Here is a 22017-nt window from a genome sequence, read left to right as displayed (position 1 = left end):
CCCCCGCACTCCCCCCACTTTTGGCACACGATGGCAAAAAGGTTAGCCATCACTGTCCTAGGTATTTGTCTGAGCTAATTCTGTCAACCTTTTGTTGTTGCTTATCCGAGTTTCTGTCTTGACCCAGTCTTTATGAATGGATTACCAAACCTGCATTTCTAAAAGCTGGCCTCTTCAGTTTCTGTTTGGGGCAGGGAAACTGGGACTGGTTTCTGCCTCCTATAAGATTTTCCTCATTTCTTATTTACGGGAAATATTCTATCCTGCCTTTTTAAATATTTCCCAAAATATTCCTCCTTCTAGGAGAGGGGAGTGGCTTCCTACAACATCTATTAGTATATTTTTTTGGTAAGATGGAAGGTTTATTATTTATTTATTTATTTATTTTATTTATTAGTTTGATTTATATGCCGCCCTTCTCCAGAGACTCAGGGCAGCTTACAATGCTTTTAAGCAATAGCCTTCATACTTTTGTATATACCTGCTTAGTAGGGCTTTTTGGCCCCCCCAAGCGGTGTTCTATTTTATACAAAGTCAGCTTATTGCCCCCACAAACCGGGTCCTCATTTTACCTACCTCGAAAGGATGGAAGGCTGAGTCAACCTTGAGCCTGGTGAGAATTGAACTCGCAATAATTGCAGGCAGTTGGCAACTAAATACTACTTTAACAGTAGTTTAGTTCACTGCGCCACCAGGCTCTTCAGATATTACAACCATCTCATTAGATTTTTAATGCATCAACTAAATTCTGAGATTAAAAAGCATGTAATTAGTGCTTGCCTAATCAGTACTATTATTTAACATACCAAAAATATGTCAAAATCTCAAAGTATTTTGCGGAAATGGCTTTTAACATCTTTAAACATTTCCTAAATTTTTATTATGCGGGTCTTGTATATTCAGAACAAGTTAATGTTCTGAATATTTTTCTAACCATATGTTTACGAGTGTAACAAAGTAATCTGGGCGTAGTGGTTAAGGCACCAAGCTTGAAAGTGGGAGAGCATGAATTCCTGCCTTAGGCATAGAGCCAGTTGGGTGACTTTGGGCCCATCATTCTTCTCAGGCAATGGTAGATCACTTCTGAAATCTTAACAAGAAAACTGCAGGGACTTGTCAAGGCAGTCACAAAGAATCAACACCAACTGAAATACACAAAAGAAAAATTTAAATATCACTGGAGTTTGTTTTTTTTTAAAAAAAACTACATTGGGATAGCTTTAAAATATGGTTCTCAGTAAATGAAGAAAATATGCAAAATCTCCAGCTGCACACTAATTTTTAGTAGAAGCAGAATAGTGAATTCAAATAAACTTTGATCTAAAATCTCAATTGATTCTTTGCTATCCTTGAAACAAGGCTAGCTTATCTAGTGGTTCCACCAAACTAAACAACCTTTGAGGTCTTGTCTACTACTATCTTCTTATTATTTGCTGAGCAACCCAACCTTTGCACCAATTTGTAAAATTTTGCAAAACTTCCTAATCTTTTCATATAAAGGCTTCACAGGTTTGCACAATGTCAAATTATAAGGCATGATTACAAATCATAATGGCTAGATCATGTTCTGACTTAGCAGGGTGTATGAACCAGGCCATCTCAAGACATAATATGGGCAGTATGTTTTGGCTGCCTGTGTTACGTAACCACAACAATGGTTTATTAGCCTGGTTTAGAGCTTGAAGTGTTATATGAACACAGCCTATGTGTTCACCTGCAAGTAGCAGCAAGAAATAAAACACCAAACTCCATTTAGAAATGGACTTGGAAATCTGGGTGAAAAGTAGAATTCTGTAACATTTTGCAATGAAGTGCTCCAATTCTGAATGCTGGTAAACTCTCTAGCAATCCTGATGTATAATCTGAGAACAAATCCAATGTTCGGTTTTCCTGTAGCAGTTGTGGGTTTCTCCTTTCTTTCCCCAAACATCTCGGGGATGGTCTCATTCTAACTGAAGAAAACAACAGAAGATGTAGATAGGATATCTCCTAAATTGTTTTCGGCAAAGGTAGCAGTCAAATTTTCTTGAGTCAAGCGAAACTATAAAGTTTACACTGAACGATATGCAGGACGGAATGTATCTGCCCTCAGTGTGGAAGGAATTGCCACTCTCAAATTGGCCTTTTTAGTCACACCAGATGCTGTTTTAGGACCTCTTTCCAGAGCATGATACCATAGTCTTTTGAGACTGAAGGTTGCTAATGCAATGCAATGCAGGACTTCACTATAATTTGCTAATTGTACTGCTTCTGATCCTTCATTACTTTAAAAAAAACTACTGGCTGATGCAACCCTGGGCAGTGGCAACCTCCCAATTAGCCCTATTCCCTCTCGACCGGAGGCGGGGCTACGTTTGACTAATCGCAAACTGTCAAAGGATGTCTAGATTACCCGGATGGTGATGGAAGCCCCACCCACCTCACTGCTTCTCTTCTTGAAACTGTAAGAGGCTACACTTTTTTCCTCCTCGGCACGAAATGGGCGCCTGCGCGTTCGCTCCCTCCTGAAAAGGGTCTTCCGCCCTCAGCCTTAACTGCTCTTTCCCTTTTCCGACCGCCGCCATTTTATTCCTCTCGCGGAACGTGCCGTGAAAAGCCAAAAAGGGTCGCCGCCATTCGCTGAAAAAATGGCATGGCCCAGCTCGGGGAGAAGAGGCCTTTTCCCGCTTAGAAATCCCACAACTGTCACAGGCCGACAAAAGCGGCCTATTCATCTCGGGTGGAAGCGCTGAGGTAAGGAAGCACCCCACCCATGGAGCCCCTGAGGGAAGGAGAGCAGGCGGCCTCTCGCCTTAATGCTTGCCCGCCCTCGTTGCCGGCCTCTCAGCCCGACGCCCCGTTTTCACTGCTGCGGCTGTTGTCACAGCTGCTGCAGCGCCTCCTGCCCGGTCCTATCAGTCCCCTCTTCTGGCTGCCTTCCGAGGTCCACGCCACCGCGCCGGAGACTTCGGTGCCAGTGTGGGAGACGCCCGGCCTGCCTCCGATTTTGGCCGTTCAGCATCAGCTGCGCGTGGTCTCTACCTCCTACGTGCTGGGGGGCACCGACAAGAACAACTCCGTGGCCGGACCTCTGCGAGCTAAGTTTCCCGACATCTTGCAGCCGTCCCCGTGGCAGCCGCATAAAGCCGTTCTCGATGAGCCAGACACCGATTGCGGCTACCACAGCTTGGAAGTCGAGGAGCAGCTGCGGGAGGCCTGGGCCCCAAAGGAGCGTGGTGGGGAAGCCCAAGAAGAGCGGGATCCCGCGAAGGCTTCTCGGTCTCTGGATAGGGACGGCGCTGAGCGGAAAGCGGCTGTGGAAGTTAGCTCCGAGGTAGAACCCGACCTGCCGGTGGTGGCCAGACCGGCCTGTCCTAACAAGTTGATCGATTACATTCTGGGGGGCGCCTGCAGCGGGGATGAGAGCGAGGAGGAGGACAGCGATGAAGACGAGGAGGGGGAGGATTGGTATGAGGAAGAGGAGAAGGAAGACGACGATGATGATGGCTTTGACAGTGAAGGATCCCTTTCAGAGTCGGAAATAAGCCAAGATGGAGAAAGCAATGATCTGTGGAACTCTTTCTGTAGCCCCGATCCATACGACCCGTGGAATTTCACGGCAGCTATGCAGACTGCTGAGAATGTGGGAGAGGAAGGGTCTACGGGAGAGTCAAATGAAGGCGAGGTGGTAGAGGAATCTTCCTCATGGAGTGAAAGTTCTTGTGAGGAAGATGAATGGGAGTCTGGTAGCCTAGATGAATCTGAAAATTTGAAATTGTGGGATTCTTTCATTAATTTGGACGATCCTTATAACCCTTTCCATTTTAAGGCACAATTTCAGACTGCAGGAAAGAAAGGGAAAAGTGACTTGAAAGGATCGAAGGGTTTAAGCCTTAGCCCCTCTCAACGTAGTATCTTGCTTAGCTGTCAGCTTCACCTGTTTGATAATGGAGGCACTGAAAATTCGAGGTATGGCATCCTCTCTAGGGAAAAGTGTAAGAAGAAGAAAAAGGTATGATTACTTTTTATTTGTATATTGTTAACGTTGGGAGAGATTCTTTCAATAGTGCATTCTGGGATATGCAAAAATCTGGGATAACCTTTGCAAAAGATAAGCGTATGGTTTAAGTAATGGATTGAACTTTTAATGAAAGTGCATTATCCCAGCTCCTAGTAAATTGCTTCATTGTTTTCAGATTATAAAGCCCTTTTTTTGAGAGAGAGATTTGGCCTCAGGGATCCAAGATGTAATAGCTAAAGTTCTGCTTGCTAATACAACAAAATAATAATAAAAAAGCATTTAAAAATTTCAAGTATTTTGAGATCTTTCTTAAAGAAAAATTAGACTCTCCCTTTCATATGCTCTTAAGAATACTTGTATTTTAATTACTTTATTTTGTTGATTTAATTAAAAATCAACAAATGGGGCATTTCATGCAAAAAAAACCAGGCTCTTTGATTTAAATGGGGATTCTCTCATACTATGTACAAATTTTCTAGAACAAAATCACAATTCAGCTGCTTTGCTTTTTCTGAGGCCATATTAAAAGATCTCTTCCCTCCTTCCTCCAGCTGATGTGTTACTAACTTGGAGGTGGTACCATCTAGTGCAAGTTTGTATGGTTTTTTGCAGCTGCCTGCTCTTGATAACGTGTAACTCCATTTGGTAAAGCAGTGATCAGCTAATATAGTGCTTAAAGTAGTTCTGTGTGGTTGAATACATGAAATTCCCTAGGATGACTTTCAAATTTTTCAAAAGAGCATTTAATTATATTATTTAATCATACTTGAAATAGAATATTCTGCAAAAGTCATTGTGGTAAATTGCTCTTAGATTGATAAAACAGAATTAATGTTTTTTATCTGATATATAATTTTAGTCTTGAAAATTAATGTTCATTGCAGTGTTTCTTTTTATAAAGAAAAATAACAGCATATGTAACATGATTTTAACATAAGGGATCTACTTTTTATTAAGACAGTTATAATCTCTTAACCCTCAAGAAATACAAATCGCACCTCAACTCCAGTTTTGTAACCTAAAGTAGGGTTAGAAATGGTGATTGGTCAAAGAGCATCCAGTGAGCTTTATGTCTGATGTCAGCATTAAATATGTTTTTATATACAGACACATTAACTGGACATGCTTACCCAGTTGTAGACATTCTGGTGTCTGCCACATATTTTGAACTGTGACTACTATATGCTCTAGTTGACATGACAGCTGTTGGGAATATCCTGAATTATCCAAAACATGTTATTTTTGTTTTAACCACTAGTTTGCACTAACTTTTATGAAGCAGTATAGTGGAGTACTGTAAAGAAAATGAAGTTAATGATTTACTGCTTATAATTTAAATATATATGACCCATTGATGGTGCACTTCTAGAACTCTTTGTTCCCCTTGGTTGATAGATTAATCTTATGATTTTTGTCCTATTCTAATGATAATTTAGCATTTTTGCCATTTTAGTTTTGCCTTCTGTATTAAATAATACAGCTTGTATCTACCATAATTTATATTGTCTAGAACTAGAAGGAATAAAGATGTCATAAAATAACATGTTTTCAGAAATTCCTAAAGATGTAAAATTGTGTATTTTAGATTATTCTTCCCTGTAAATCATTCAGTGACTACTTTCAAAACAAATTTCAAGTCCCTTGTGTATCTTTCTAGTGACAAGAAAATTAATGAAGATCTGTATGCAATATATAGCATAATATTACATGACCTGGTAATGGTACCCTAGAGAAAATTGTAGCATGATGTAAAAGGCAAGAAAGGATAAGGCACAGAGGGAGAAGCTGATGTAACTTATCATTTTGTATGAAGGTACTATCTTGGAAGTGGAATGATTTTATGCATAACCCTAGTGCTACATTAAAATGCCAAGTAATATAGGACAAATTGTTTTAGGACCACTTAAATACAAGCTTTTGACCTGTTTACAAAAGAAGCAAGTGAGAAAGATTCTTAAGCAAAGTAAAGTAGGTAAAGGTAAAATTGTGTTCTGTTAATGAGGAAAGGGAGAGGAATTACGATAATTCTTGGTTAGATTTTTGCTGTTTTAACATTTTGATGGACCAGTACTTTAATATACTTTGTCCTGATTCCTTAAATGGCTTAATTGCAATAAACTTTAATTGCTATAAACTGAGAGTTCTTTTTACAAACAAATGTCATATATAACTCTAGTGCTTTTATAAATCATTTGAGCTTAACATGGAAGAAGCAACAAATCAGGTCAAGTCATAAGTTAATTTAGGAACAATAGCAATAGACCACAGAACACAGCCTACTTCTTGGCAAGATAGAACAATATCACCACCAGATGGATTTATAATTGGCTGGTCAACGGCACTCGGCACGTAGCCCTTAATTGGAACTACATCTACATGTAGAGAAGCATGCAGTGGGGTACCTCAGGGTTCTTTCTTGGTCTCAGTGATCTTCAGCATCTTCATAAATGATATAGATGAGGGGATTAAAGGGGATCTCATCAAATTTGCAGATGACACCAAGCTGGAGGGAATTGCTAATGTTTTGAAAAGATAGACTCAAGATTCAAAAGGATCTTGACAAACAAGAAAAATGGGCCTTTCCAATAAGATGCAGTTCAGTGGTGAGAAAAGTAAGATCCTGCACTTAGGCAGAAAAAACTAAATACCGTATAGAATAGATAGTATCTGGCTCAATAGCAGTAACTGAGATGGATCTAGGTTTAAGTGTGCTACAGTTGCCAAAAAAGCCAATGCAGTTCAAGGCTGCCTCAACACAGGAATAGCATCAAGATCATCAGAATAGTGCCACTTTATACCACACTAGTGTGGACTTGGAATACTGCATCCAGTTGTGATCATCAAGATACAAAAAAAATAAAATAAAAATGCTGGGACCCTAGAAAGATGGTCCAGAGAAGAGCAACAAAGATGATAAGAGGTCTGGAGACTAAACCATAAGATGAACAGTTGTGGGAACTATATTTAGGCTAGCAAAGAGAAGGTGACACGATACCTTTCTTCCAGTACTTGAGGGACAATCATAGAAATGAGGGAGTTGACATATTCTCCTGAGGACAGGACAAGAAGCAACATGTGGAAACTTGTTAAAGAGAGAACCTACCTGGAACTAAGAAATTTCCCAACAGTAGGAGCAATTAAGTATTAGAACAGCCTGCCTCCCAGAGTTGTGAGTACTCTGTTGCTGGAGGTTTTCAAGAAAAGAATGGACATTCATTTGTCCAGGATGGCATAAGGACTTTCTGCCTTGGGCCTGGAGTTGGACCAGGGTCCCTTCCAGCCCTATGATTCATAGTTGAGAAAAATTCATAGCATATCAGAGTATACATCCAAACACAGCCTATTTTTTTATGTGAAAAGTTTCTGTGTAGCAGATAACTTTAATAAATAACTTAGCAAGAAAGTAGTAACATCATGTAAATATTAGATTGTACCACAGCATAAACACCAAATTAAATATATATTTTATACAGGAATCTCTTCCACAATGGCATAGTAGAATTAAAAAATGCATTATTTTCTTCTCCCAAATGATGAATGATATTTTAAGTTTTTGTTTTAATATCAAATATATTATAAAACATCATCACGTAAATGTCTGCTAATTTGATATAACTTTATACTTTATATAGGTGACTTTTCTTGAAGAAGTTACTGAGTATTATGTAAGCATTGAGGAAGATCGCAAGGGACCTTGGGAAGAGCTTGCACGTGATGGATGCCGATTCCATAAACGAATTCAAGAGACTGAAGATGCTATTGGATATTGCTTAACAGTAGAACACAGGCAGCGAATCCGTAATAGATTCCAGGAAATGTGTTATGAAAGATCTGATATTTTTTAAACCCTTGTTCATTATCCAGGGTAATATTTTTAATTATATTTATCAGCATCTTTCAAGAAAGCTGCCTCTAATAGTATAAAACTCAGAATTGGAGTAATTGTAAAACTCTTTCTCAATTCTTTGCCAACAAATATGGTATAAAAGCTGGATGCAGTGTTGAAACAAGTCTTTTGAACATCCAGTGTGTGCATAAGTGGTCCTTTCTAATGATAGTTTATTTTTGCAAAAGCCAATCCAGACATGCCTCCTTGTGCATTTGTGTGTGTGTTCTGTCTCGTTCACATATATGTAAGGAAAGAAATGTGTCAAATTTTGCACTTTTGAAAAGGGAATATTTTCAAGTATATTTATTGCGTTTGGAACCTAACAATGCAGTTCTGATTTAAAGTTTGTAAATTGCACCCTGTACTTGTATATACCAGAAAATTGTAATAATCTTATATTTCCTATAATTGAAATGAGTTTATACAACAATACTGTCTGCTCCTCATTGGTTTTTTTCTTACATATTTTATTTTAACAAAACTCTTCTGCATAAAAGTATCTCTTACACTTTTAGAGATTATTATTTGGTTGGAATACAATGCTGTATATTTACAATAAAATTGCAAACAGTATTGGACTGCTAATGATAGGAACCACCAATTAAGGTAGTTAATAACACATTCTTCCTCATTTTTAGCATTATACCAGTCTAATGGATACAGCCGCTGTGGAGAGATCACCAAAATTCTGCAGCAGTTTGCTTTATTATTTCAGAAGAAATCTCCTCTCAGTAAACATTATAGTAAAGAAAATACAAAATACACTGATTTGATTGCAGTCTGCTCTAGAAATTTCAAATTTACAGGAAAAAATAACATTCTATATTTGTAATGCTGATTGGTTACAAAGCTTACCAAAATAATCAGTATATTCTTACAGCAATTTAATCATTTCTAAGGATAGTTCTAGAAATATTTTAATGCAGTAATTATTCTTAATCATTAATGTTATTTAGTCAGAATACATGTTTGAATTATTGTGTGCTTTTCAAATAGCTGCTATAAATCCAGTATTCAGAATTATTGGGATAAATACATTGGTTTAAGTTATTCATTAGTTTTAGGTATACTTTTCTAGAAGGAAGGAAGGCATACCAGTAATATCCATTGCTGCAATATGTATTTAACACAAATAATAAGAAATCACTTTACTTTTTTCTATCTTATGTTTTACTGACCTCATGTTTATATAATTGTTTGTTATAATGACAAGCACTCTGTGGTTTAGTCCAGGTAAATTCTAATAAAATAAATAGTCCTTAAAAAAACATTTTTGATATCACACAAAAGTATGTTTTGATATGTAATAATCTTGATTTATATATAGAATATTTGATGTATATCTGAAAAAGATCCCCGTGAAGCGCTGCTATAAAATTTCATTGTGCTGAGGCATTTCCAATTTAGTTGCATACTTGTGTATTTGGAACTTAGTTTCTGTATAACACACATCAGATAAAACCACAGAGGATAGAACCTTTTTCTATCTTGATACTGTTTTAAGTATTGTCTTTTTTTGGTCAGTTATTGACTACTGGAAGGAATGATGATACTGTTTCTCAGTCTGAAGCCATTTAAAATGAGTGCAGATTCCTGAAATAAAATCATGGCTTTTTTTTCTTGTGTAGAATGATTTAATGGTGCTACAATGAAGGATGTCTTTATAAATTTATTTAAGTAACAGGGCATGAAAAACTAATTCTAAAACTTTAAATCAAAACTATCAGATTTTATTTTTGTATCATTTTAGAAAGGTGAACAAGAGACGGAAAACTTTTTGTTTATAAAGGCTTAAAAGATTTGATTGTATCATTATGTTTTATATTTAAATATATATTTCTGTATATAATAAAACACTTTAAAACTAATCTATAGATTGTAATAAACTTTAAAATGTCCAGAAATTTATGCAGCTATGATACTGGGGTGTAGCTCTTAAAATAGCCCGGAGCACGGAAATGCTTTTATAATTTGACTTTATTAAATACTTGGAATTGCTAGGTATTGTTAAGTACACAAGGATGATACCAAATCAGATGTTATATGGAATTTGTTTTATTCAAGGTTGTCTTAAAAGGGTGCTAGAATGAATTTCTCATCCTCTTGGATCTATTTCTAGTGTCTGCTCATAAACTGACAGAAGAGTTTACAACGGCAGGAGAAATACAATAGAAGTTCAAAATATTTAGAATTAAAAACATTGGCAACAATGATACACTTGTTTCAGTTCATAAATTGGATTCCTTCAGGAATCCTCCAAATAGCTTTCTGACAGTACTCTTCTGTTTTGATGAATCAAAATTGTTACAGTAAATGTAAATGATGACATTTAAATGATGACACTGCCATATTAATGTTATGTAGAATTCTTTTCCTTGTTATGCTCTGCAGTCTCAATATACTTATCTTTCCATAATAATTGCCCAGAAGTACAACTCGTTAACAACTTAATAGCAAAAAAAGGATCAGAGTTGACAGTACAAGATATTCTAAAATAGGCAGGTACAAATGGAGTTAAATCAATTTTGCTCAGTTATTTTTCTCCAGCCCTGAATTTGATCCATGGGATCAAAATACGTATTTTTTCATTTATCTGTGTATCAACACTTAATTTAAAATTTGTGGAATATCGAAAAAGTCAATGGAATTGCAGGACAAAAATAAATCTTGAAAAAAGTTCTAACAAATCACCCTTGAACACTTACATCATCAGAAGAATATGACCCCAAACATCAGGAAAGCTTCCTTGACTCATCAGGAAGCTGGGCAAAGGGAGTAAATTTGATAGCCATTTCCCCCACCCTTTTGGAATTCTTACCTCCATTCTCAGATAATTAGCAATGGGAAATTAATGCCTGTATTTACATTCATTGGAGAGGAAGGGATTACAAAAGAGTAAGATTGGGAATACACATTGAAAGGAATACCTTGGTGCCTGCCATTTGCTTAGGGGGCTGGTGGCTGCAAGGCAGGAGCCACTTCATATAGTACAAGGAAGTTCTTAGGACAAAAGCGATGAATGTCTTGCCAATTTCACATAGCAGCACAAATCAGTCCAGGGTATTCTTGGGGGAGAAGAACTATCTGGGGAGAAAGCTTGTTTAAGCAATCTTTCTGCTTTGGGGGGGGGGAATTCTTCGGACGGAGAAGGAAAACGGGACAGACAGTTGAACTCAGGACATACAAATTTTTCAATGTATAACTGCAATATGAATTACAAAATTTGGAAAAAAAATGCAATTGTCAGTGGTTTATTACTTTAAGAATCATCAAGTACAAATGAAATGCATTGTAGATCTAATTTTCCAGTCTTTAATTTAGAAATAATTATTTGGTTCCTTCAACATTAGTCAAAGAAGGAATTTGTAATCTACAAAATTACCATATTTTTCGGAGTATAAGACGCACCAGACTATAAGACGCACCTACATTTTTTGTTTTGTTTTTTTAAAAAAAAGTTTTATTTTTTTAGATAAACACATACAAACATACAATGTATTTTCTTTGAACAGAGAATTTGGCCTATTCACAAATTTAAACAGTGTTTAGTCATTTCAATTAAATTTACAATTTCTATATTTCCTTCTTGCCATCTATTTTTTTTTAAAAAATAATACCCTTCATCCTCATCTCTAATCTTAATCAAATTCAATTTTTCCCTTCTATATTATACCCCTTCCCATTGTCATCTATTTTTATATCCATCCTCACATTGGTTAATTATGTAATACTACAATTAATACAAATTCAACATTTTAATATAAATCAGTTATATAACTATCTTTTTTTGTATATTAATCAATATGAACATGAATATTCCAATTATTTCCATGCAATCCAATTTCTTACAAATCAATTATATTTACCAATAATAATAAACCAAATAATTTTCCCCATATATTCATCCAAACCACAACTTAACCATTTCTGCTTTCAATACAATATACAATTAATAGTATCTCAATTATTACAATTCCCAAGTTAAATAGAGCTTTCCCCTTATGTTACTAATTTTCACATCTTAAACTCTCCCAATAACCCAAATAGTTTTGCCCATATAATCCTCCACAACTTAATCATTTCTACTTTCATCACAATATATAATTAAAAATATTTCAATCGTTACAATTTCCCTAATTAAATTTTAAAATGTTCTAGCTGTTATCCAAGCTTAATCCTTTTTACTTTCACCACCATATACCATTAAATGTATTTCAATTGTTACGGTTTATACTTATTCATATTTCTAAAAAAAATAAAAGAAAGACTTATCATTGCGGGGTACATTCGGTGTATAACATGCACCTAAATTTTCACCCCCTTTTGGGGTGAAAGGTGTGTCTTATATTCCGAAAATACGGCTGTACAAATATATATGATTCTGTTCAATTATAGATGACATTACAGATTGTTTTCAAAAGTGAATTAAGTTCTAATGCTCTGTAGCAAATGTGTGGCTTGAATATGTGGTATAAAAGTGTCAGTACAGTAGTGTGTCACATAACAGCAGTTTCAGAGGGCTTTATCCCTTCTATATCAGCCATAATTATAGGGTAAAAACCTGGGTTGTTTTAAGATGTGTTCTGCATTCAGCAACAAATTTCTTACTTGATGCTGTTGTGCAAATGCAAAATACACATGTTTCTAATACCTGGTCAAACACTATGCTTGTGTTATCCTATCTTCATATCGGGGTTGAAATGAGGGATCCTTGATGCTCTTTCAGCACTGATGATGTTACCTACTTTGGGTAATGAAACATCTGCAAGAAAACAAGCTTAGAGAGCACCAAGGTCCCCCACCACTACTGTTTTATCATCCCGCCCCCAATAAAACAACATAGCAAAACATATTCAGATGTTTCATTTTAATACAGTTCAATTACTTCCAGAGGCTTGAAAATCCCTATTTTTCACATGGGCTGTTTTACATTTGTTAGTGTACAGTTGGCTTTCTTTCACCAATTGCTAAAAGTTCAATCCTTAGGGTAAAATTAAACCTTGCTTTTTCTGTGGAAGATAAGGGAGGACTATAGAAGAAACAAGGGGGAGGGAAGGGGTAAGCCACATCCCAACAGGAATGCAAATTCTGAATTAGTGTGATTTAGGGAAGGTTTAATTAAAGCTTTGTTTAAATGTACAATAAAGTGGTTATGTAAGAAGGTTAATAACATTAACAGTAATATGGGAAAATAGATAACTCTGTTGGGTGTTCATCTGCCAATTCAGTTTGCATTCCCTTCTAAATAGATGCATTACTTTATTTCTGACATTTCTGACATTTCTGAATGAAACCATAATTTTTTTTAGTTCAATTGACACAGATTATAAAATCAAAATGGTAGAAAAATTGCAGAAATTATGCACACCCAATAAGGTTTGCCTTATTTTTTAAAAAATGATTTTGATAACACTTCAGTTTTAGATTCCAAGAATAATGTTTAAGATTGGTATTTGTGCATTTGTTCATGAGAGAACAAGATCAGTATAACCCTACAGAAGTGATGGCTAACCTTTTCCGGACTGAGTGGCCAAAGTGTGTGCGCGCAAATTCACATGCGTGCACCCAACCCCCCCAAATGCAACGCACATGCGGCCCAGCCTGTGAATGTGCGTGCTCCCCCAACCCCCCGTGCTTGTGTGCGGCCCCCGCATGTGCCATGTGCATATGCATGCCCCCCACATGCGCCCCACCCCTACACATGTGTAGCAGAGACCCGAAGGCTGGCGGGAGGTGTGCACACATGCGCAGTGGAGTTGAACTGGGGCAACAGCTCGCACGCCATCAGAGAGGGCACTGCGTGCCACCTCTGGCACAAATGCCATAGGTTCACCATCACAGCGCTACAGTATTTTTTCTGAGAGGTTGTTGCCTTCCAGGGGAGGATTGGAGGTTGTTGGCCTCCCAAGTCCAACTACAGCTGAAAAGCCAGTTCAGCAGTACTGTCATATTTTGAAATTAGTGTATCAACAGCTATAGCAACTCTGGTACTTTGCAGTGAAGGGGAAGATAGGTAGTGGTCGGGATCCTCCCTGAGCCCCAATATTCCAGACAAGCTGACTAAAAGAGCAAGCAAATCCATTCTGTCTCATTTTCCTACAAAAATTGACACGATTCTTCATAAAAGAATGACACTGAAAATTGATATCTTTTGATAATGGGCAGGAATGTGTTAGAATCTTAATAGCAGTTTCTGTCTTTGATTTATCATTCCATAGAAACACCATAAGCCTGCATTGATTTCTTTAAAAAATCTAAGAAATTAACCCTGCATTCCAGAGTGGTACTGTCAATCCTGAACCTGACCTGACTAAAGCCATTTTGAAACTTTAGTGTTGCCACACAGGAGCTGAGGGATAGGGAGTGGGGTATAGAGATAGCTGGGGTTTTGTAGCCAAAACAAAATACTTTCTCCTGGGAACCAAGGACATTCTCACACCTGGTCAGAGAGAGAGAGAGAGAGGAGGAGGAGTAACATTACCAGGCAATCAGACAGCACCTTGATTGGACCATGTGACTGATTGGGGAAGGAGAAAAACTTTTAATTAGGTGAAAACCATGGGAACCTTCAGAGTCGGTTTTCACCAGAACTCTGCCAATATGATATATCCAATAAAACTTCTTTGAGGAATCTACCTGCCTCGGAGTTTTGTTTGCTATGGGTGTATTACTTGGAACCCTGATAGGTACTGCTAAATGAGCTGTGCTGATTACTAGTATGTTTTTGAGAGTAATTCCAAGTCCTGTTCGCTATGGTTTTGGACCTGAGTTTGTAGGGGACTGAGTTTTCTCAATACTATCTGCCTGGTTTACTTAGACAACTATGGAGTGCTTGCTAAGGGTTCCCAACTACCAAGGATGCAGTGTGAAAGGGCCAATGACAGTCATTTTCTCGGTTGATTGCTCATTGCAGTGGAGTAGTTCCACCCTTATGGGCTTCCAGAAGAGGGTGAAAACATGGCTCTTCTAGACATTAATTGCATTCTGGCTTTACACTATTTTTATTGTGTAAATTTGATATGCTGCCTAGAATTTGGTTTCTGGCTGTCAAACTTCATAAGTAATAAACTATGTATGGTATCCATATATCATGTAAATACAGGCTATGTCATTAAGGTACTCAAAATATGTTCTTACCCTTTACTAACCTGAGTCCAAAAACATGCCTCCAAATGCTTAAAATTTCCAAGCTCTCCCGGAAGCTAAAATTTGACAGTGTTATAGTTTAAGGTGTCCTTAACGGGGTGGGGGGGGTGGGGGGTTATCTGTTTCATCAGGGAATATCCCAAAGGTGCTTTTCCAAAGGCAAGTGGACTTTCTTTGTTTTTTCTTGAAGACATTTCGCTTCTCATCTAAGAAGCTTCTTCAGTTCTGAGAGAATGGTGGAGAATGGAAGGACATTCTCCGTTCTCATCTTATTGTGAGAAATAAAGGCCACACTCCCAAATGGCTGTATCGCAGACATTCAAGGGAGGTTGTAGATCAATCTAACAAGGGTGGGACCAGCTTCAAGATATTTCTCACTTAATTTTCTTTTTGCTGTATCTTCTGCGTGCCAAATACTATACTCCACTATTAAAGTTATCTTTTGCTATGCAAGCTAGATTACCTGAAGGTGTAGCAATTTTATTTAGCAACCAATTACTTGGCATTTTAAAATAAAGCTCAACACTCTGTATCATTGCAGTTTTACATTTTATTAGCAGTACTTGTTTTTGCACAGAAAACATTTGAGAGATTGACTGTCGTGAATATTCTAAAGCAAAATCTTCCTTTCCACAATATGACAATAGCACAATTTGATGAGTTTTGTTAGAAAATGGGAAGGCTGTATATTTTGTTTTAAAACAGTTGCTTTTATTTGAAATCCACCTATGTGGCTGCAAAAAATGAAAGAAAAAACAATGAAATGATAAATAGCATTATGAGTGTTCTACATCCTTTTTCAGTAACTTGTTGAGTGGCAATTGACCATTAAAGAAATAGATGGCAGAATTCCACCTCTTCCAATAATACAAATAAGTCTTTAGGATCAGAATACCCAGATAGGTTCACCCAAGTTGTTATGCCACAAGGAGGTTTGATTTTGCCTAATCTGTGAAATTTACAGTTGTGATTTGTAAACTACAACATCTGTGGTTTCAGGACAGCTCATTCAGCCTTTCTTTTGTAATCTGAACTTTAGGATACACATGATTTGTTAAGGAAAAATTGAATCACAGTTTGAAATATCTATGAAATGGGCTAGATCCACACAGTAATGATTTTTTTTTTCTTAGTGCATTATGCATTCATAATGTCTTTGTTTTTTCTTAGTGAATTATGAAGCCAGCATTATGGTTTGTAAATAATGGTTTATGATATAGATTGCTATGCAAAATTAATTTAATAAAACATAAATAAATAAATGCCTAGTTGAATATTGGTCCTTCCGTCTTATGCTCCAGTCTTCCAAGCTTTCCAGCAAACTTAATGCTAGGATGCAACCCAACAGTTTCAAGAGATGTCTTCTGATGCAGCTATTTCCTATGTTGGTATATTGTCCCCAGTTGTTTTCTATTGAAATTCACATTATCTTTATTGTTATTTACTAAACAAAAATCTCTTCCTGCAAAAGTTTTGAACCAGCTGAGGCAAATAAATGACAAGTTCGCAATGAGCAGTTTGCTAGAGAAAATGAAATAATGAAATTCAACATATCCATGATATTCAAAAGAGGTACCAGAAACTCAATTCAGCAATTTCTTTTCAGGCAAAAGACAATGAACAAAGAAAAGTACAGACTTTAGTTTAAAATAATCTTTACAGGTTTGTCTCTCAGCTGAGAAAATGCTTCTAGCACAGAGCTGTTTGGGCTTCAGTTTGTTTTGTCTTCAGGCCACCCTGCCTTCAGATGCTTTACCCTCAGTACTTAATCTCCCATCACTTGCCAAGAAAAAAAAATTAACTCCTTAATAGCTGAAAGTTCCCACTACGAAGCTAAACAGTGTATACTGTGTGATCCCAGTTTCAATGCCCAGCTACGCCCAGCCTTATTGAGCTAAGGCTCAATTTCTGGCCTCTGTTTTCAGCATTTCTATCTCTGGATTATCATATGCTTCCTGAAGAAACAAGACTCCATTCCTAATCTTCCAAAAATAATTCAGCAACTTTGGAACTGGAAATGTGGTACATCAATGTTTCATACAATATTGCTACTACAATTTTCATTGTAATTGTTTCAGGCTGGTATCTTTACATCTGTTATTTTTCAGTACTAATGTTATGGCCCGCTAACTGCCAGCAGAACTGGCAGCGGATTCAGATGATGAGGAACTTGGGGAGGAACTTGGGCCAGTCCTGGAGTCTGGCAAAGGCCCTGATGGATGCTCTGCGTCAGAAGCAGAGATAGAGCCAGGGCCGTCCGACATTTCCCAGCTGCCTTCAGAGTTAGAGATAAGTTGGGAAGAAGAACAGCTGGGGCCTGTTCCAGATGTATGTATGCACAGAACTGTCAGGAGAGGAGAATAACTGAGGAACAGGGGCCGACTTGGGAAGAAAGGCACACGTGGATGCTGAATGGCCCCTCCCTGGCTGGGGAATAAATAGAAGGAAAAGGGAAGTGGTGGTTGCAGGAGACAACAGTTCGTATTTCTTTCGGAAGGTTTACTTATCATGGTTCATACCTCAGGGACTTCTTGCCAGGAATTAATTTACAGCTTTGTGACTGGAAGCTCTCAGCCTGGCAATTATCCAAAGATTGATAAGGTCTGTTATTGCAATTAATCCTTGGAAGGATTATTGCCTGGACTTTTCTGTGTGTGAATGCCATGAATTCACAGTAGTTAAATAAAGAGGGTTTTTTCAGGACAAGGAGTGTGTTTCTTGGTTCTGCTAAGGTTGGGTCAGAACAACTAACATGTTTCTAGTAGGAAACAGAAAATTAACATTATTAGTCCATTATTGTTGGTTTTAGTAAAAACATGCCATTCAGATTTTGCATGATAAGCTAATACTTATTTACAATCAGCTGCAGTAGGACTCAATAGGGACTGAGATGAAGATCTAAAGCTAGAACTTAGCCTACAGTAATCCACTTGAACAGTGCTCCCTCAGAATTTATACACAGGGATTCATTTACTTGTGCACCTTTCAATGTAGTATAGTATCCCCAATCACTTATGCATGAGAAATACCATGAGTTGGAGGAAGGAAGAAATGGGGAAGAAGGAAGGAAGAGGAAAAAAGGGAGGAAAGAAAGGAATGGAAGGACTAGGCAAGAAAGGAAAAAAGAGGAGGAAAGGGGAGAAAGAAAGGGGAAAGATCTAAAATTAGAACCAGCAGCAACCAAAGCCAACAACCAAATAAATCATATGAAACAAAATGATGTGTGAACCTGTTCTGAAGTATGGAAAGTAACTTGATAAGGTTTATAGCAGAAAAGAAAAAATTAGGTAGTGTAGAAAAGTCATATGGAAGCATCCTTCATTTAATGTTGTTCTACTTATTGTACTTCATTTCCTGTTTAAATAATGAATTCGGCTAGTAATGAAATTATTTCCACAACAATGTCTGGAGCAGTTGATAACATCTCAGCTATGATCATGTTATTAGGTTCAAATTAAAACCCCAATCAAAGCTCATTCTTCATCTCATGTACTGGTATTTTACTGGACATAATTTCAATAGCCAATAGTTTGCTCAATTAAAATAGAATACCTGAGGATTTGGGGGAATTCTTAATTAAAGGGAACTGAAATCTGGCTTGGTCATCTTTGCTTTGCGGGGCACAGACTGCTTTTCCCGAATTAAATATGACAAGTTGTCTTTTGCCCTTTTTCCCTTTACCAAGAATCATGGAAAGCTATAATTGATGAACAAGCCTTTATGACCCTCAGCATAGAGGAATAAGCCTTAAACCCCACCTTTCCTAGTGAATAAGCTCTAATTAAGGACTAGAGTGAGCATGAAAGTAAAATACCTCCTTTCCTCAAGGTGAGAAATGTAGACACCGGGATGTAGTTAATAAGGAGAAAGAAGACCAGACAAAACTGCCTTTCTTCTCCCCCAGTTAAGTTGTGGCAATTAGACTGAATGGTAGGCAGAGGAAGTAAATTGCATTCTGGAGACTCCTGCAGAATATTTTTTTTTCTTAAGCAGCCGGAAGGGATTTCTCTGTCTGCCAGCTTTTAAATGAAAGATCGGCCACCAGGCCTCAAAAGGGTTAACCAGGTGCTGTGGTTTTTTTCTTTTCCCTTCCTCCTGGGCTATTTGCAGTGAAACAGTTTCTGAGGAAAGGCTGACCTACCTGCATTCTGGTAGGACTGGCTCAAGTGAGTTAAGTTTTACCTCTGTGCTCCCTTTCTGCTTAAAACAGGAAGGGGCGAGCAGCGGGTGAAGATCAGCTGAGGAGAGAGACAGCCTCTCCCTCCCCCCTTTTTTTGTGACATTTGCAGTGGAAGGAACTGATGGCCACTGGGGAGGACATTGAATGGCTTGATCTGCCTGGCAAGTGGACCTATGGAGTTTGCAGGGACGGGAGAATCTTCTTTATCAAGTAAGTTTGGTTTGTGCTTTGTTGTTGCTGTTTTCTGAAGTACTTCAGGCTATAAGGATGATTGTCTGAGCTGGATGTAACTCAACAAACTCTCATACATTTCTTTCAGTCCCTATGCTTTTAGGTTGCTGGCAATAGGATAATATATGTAGAAATATTTTCTGAAAAACAAGGATCTCTTTCCAAAACAGAAGAACTAGATTTAAATCTAATGTGAGGCATGAAGCATCTAGGGAATCTTTATATATGACTTACTTAGAACTAAATTTGATGAACCTGTTTGTATGTGTAGATTTTGTTTTTGTTTATATAATCTGAAATAAAAATTTAATCTGATAATGGTTCTCTGTTTTTTTATCCTGCCTTGTTAGCATTTCTAAGGAAACCCTCCCTTTAAAAAAAAATAGTATTAGATTAGTTCTGAAAAGTTCTTATTTGGTTTGCTGAACCTGCTGTGTTATCTACCAAGCTAGTGTCAAATAGCCATAAACAATGCTATCCTACACATGGTTGAGTAGAAGTAAATTCCACTGAATTCCATGGGGCTTTGTCCCTGATTGGCTATAGGAATGTAACCTAAGAAGCTCAGTTGTGAATCAGGAAATTGCCATTTCAAATTTTGCTTCTGAGTCATGAAATGGCTTTATCATTTCTCCCCCTTCAGCTTCTATTCCCCACATCAGATTTAGAGGGCTCCAACCCTGCTAAATTTTCAAGTGTTATAACCATGTTAACTTTCTTACATCACTAAGAATATGGAAAATATCATGAGCATTTAAAAGCATTGTATAATGACAGAATTACAAAGTCTTACAATAGAGAGTGGTAGTATAAAGTATTCTAGTTTCTAATTTTGTCAGTTATGTCTTCCTTCCCCCCTTCCCCCAAATATTCTATTTGGCACTCTCTTCCAATTTTCTGTTCCCTAAGAGTTTGCTCAACAATCATTGGTTGAGTGTTTTTCTCCCCCTTAAATATACTGTTGGCAGCTCTTCAAACTTTGAGCATCCTTGGGTATAGATGGTGCTGTTTTTGCTACATAAAGATGTATGGAGAATTTGGAGAATGAGTTCTCTCTGCGTGTATATATCTCTTCCCCTGTCGATAAAACTACATGGCTGTGATGTAGGTTTTTGGGAAAAGTAGCAAGATTTAAAAGGGGATTATGATATATAGTTGGTATAACCTTTGCTCTGGTATCACACTTAGCGATAAGCCTACTGTGCTAAAATGGAGGGCAATTGTTCTTGATCTTTGAAATTGAAAATGGTGATGTTCCATACATTTTAAATAATTTGTTTGGACTTGCTTATAGTGATGAAACAAAATCTACTTGCTGGACTCATCCAGGCAGTGGCTATTCTATCCAGAGTGGGCACTTTTCCTGGCCAGGTAAGAAAAAACTTAGCCTTTTATTACCATGCATTCATTATAATAATAGCTGACATTTGCTACTGCACAGTTTTCCTCATTTGCTGTTCATAATAAAACATCTCTTGACTTGTTTCACTCTGGTGTCATACAGATGCATTGCTTCTCAGATTCCTTTTCCCCAGCTATGGGTGACTGCAGGACTAAGGAGAAGCTCCAGTTTCAGAAAAGCTGCTGTTGGCTAATGCTCTGGATGAGAACAGTATTCAAAACAATTTCCAAAACACATGTGTGAATGTCAGGCTGGATTGACCAATATTATTTTGGTGGATGCTAGGTTGTAATTCTATGTAACAAGGATCTATATTTTTTTCCCTCTGTTGATGGACACCTCCTGCAAATATTATCTCTGGCAGGCCCTTATCAGTTACCAGTGAATAGTGAAGAACACCAAGTGATGGGCAAGATCATCTATTCTGTCTATTTCTTATATCCTCCTTTTTTTCCCTTTTCACTCCATATTTTTCTCATTCCTTTTCCTTGCTTCCTCATCACAAGCCACCAAGGAAACAGATTTCTTTTGTTCAAAAGTTTGAAGTGATCACTAGAACAAAACTTTTGAAATTGGACTAGGACAAAAGTAACCCTAGTGCTCCAATGTGCATACTATTAACTATAAACCAAAGAAGAATATGTACAGGTACTCCTTCACTTAGGACCACAATTGAGCCCAAATTTTATGTTGCTAAATGAGACAGCTGAGTGAATTTTGCCTCATTTTACAACCTTTCTTTCTACAGATGTTAAAGTGAATCACTGCAGTTGTTAAGTTAGTAACATGGTTGTTAATTGAATCTGGCTTCTCCATTGACTTTGCTTGTTAAAAGGTCACAAGGAGGAGATCATAGGACCCCAGGACACTGCAACCATCATAAATACGGGTCAGTTGCCAAGCATCTGAATTTTGACATGACCATGGGGATGTTGCAACCGTTGTAAGTGTGAAAAACGGTCATAAATCACTTTTTCAGTTCCATTGTAACTTCAAATGGTCACTAAATGAACTGTTGTAAGTGAAGGACTACCTGTATGAGGTTTATAGAACCAAGTAGAATTTCTTTGATGGTAGTATTTGAAGCCATATTTAAATTATTAAGTTATATTTTGCAGAGAAGTCAGTCATCTTGATGACTGGCCATTTGTTCATTTTGTCCCAGTTAA

The 22017-nt window shown here is 37.4% G+C and overlaps 1 protein-coding gene across 1 annotated transcript; it reads left to right on the top strand.

Annotated features, from left to right (window-relative positions):
• The first annotated feature begins 2478 nt into the window (after nt 1–2478).
• Nucleotides 2479–9757, top strand: PPP1R15B (protein phosphatase 1 regulatory subunit 15B). The gene is made up of 2 exons (XM_070941536.1): nt 2479–3991; nt 7633–9757. Exons 1-2 carry the CDS (start codon nt 2753–2755, stop codon nt 7843–7845), a joined length of 1452 nt encoding a protein of 483 aa, XP_070797637.1. The 5' UTR covers nt 2479–2752; the 3' UTR covers nt 7846–9757.
• The last annotated feature ends 12260 nt before the right edge of the window (nt 9758–22017 follow it).

The sequence above is a fragment of the Pituophis catenifer genome, unplaced genomic scaffold, assembly GCF_029215685.1.
Source record: "Pituophis catenifer annectens isolate HBS135680 unplaced genomic scaffold, rPitCat1.0.hap2 SCAF_3, whole genome shotgun sequence".
Lineage (NCBI taxonomy): Eukaryota > Metazoa > Chordata > Lepidosauria > Squamata > Colubridae > Pituophis > Pituophis catenifer.
The sequence above is the reverse complement of the archived record's forward strand: the minus strand, read 5'-3'. Positions and strand labels throughout refer to the sequence as shown.

Coding starts and splice junctions, on each gene's coding strand:
- PPP1R15B (XM_070941536.1), top strand. CDS start 2,753: ATGGAGCCCCTGAGGGAAGGAGAGCAGGCGGCCTCTCGCCTTAATGCT. Junction 3,992..7,632: donor AGTGTAAGAAGAAGAAAAAG/GTATGATTACTT, acceptor TACTTTATATAG/GTGACTTTTCTTGAAGAAGT.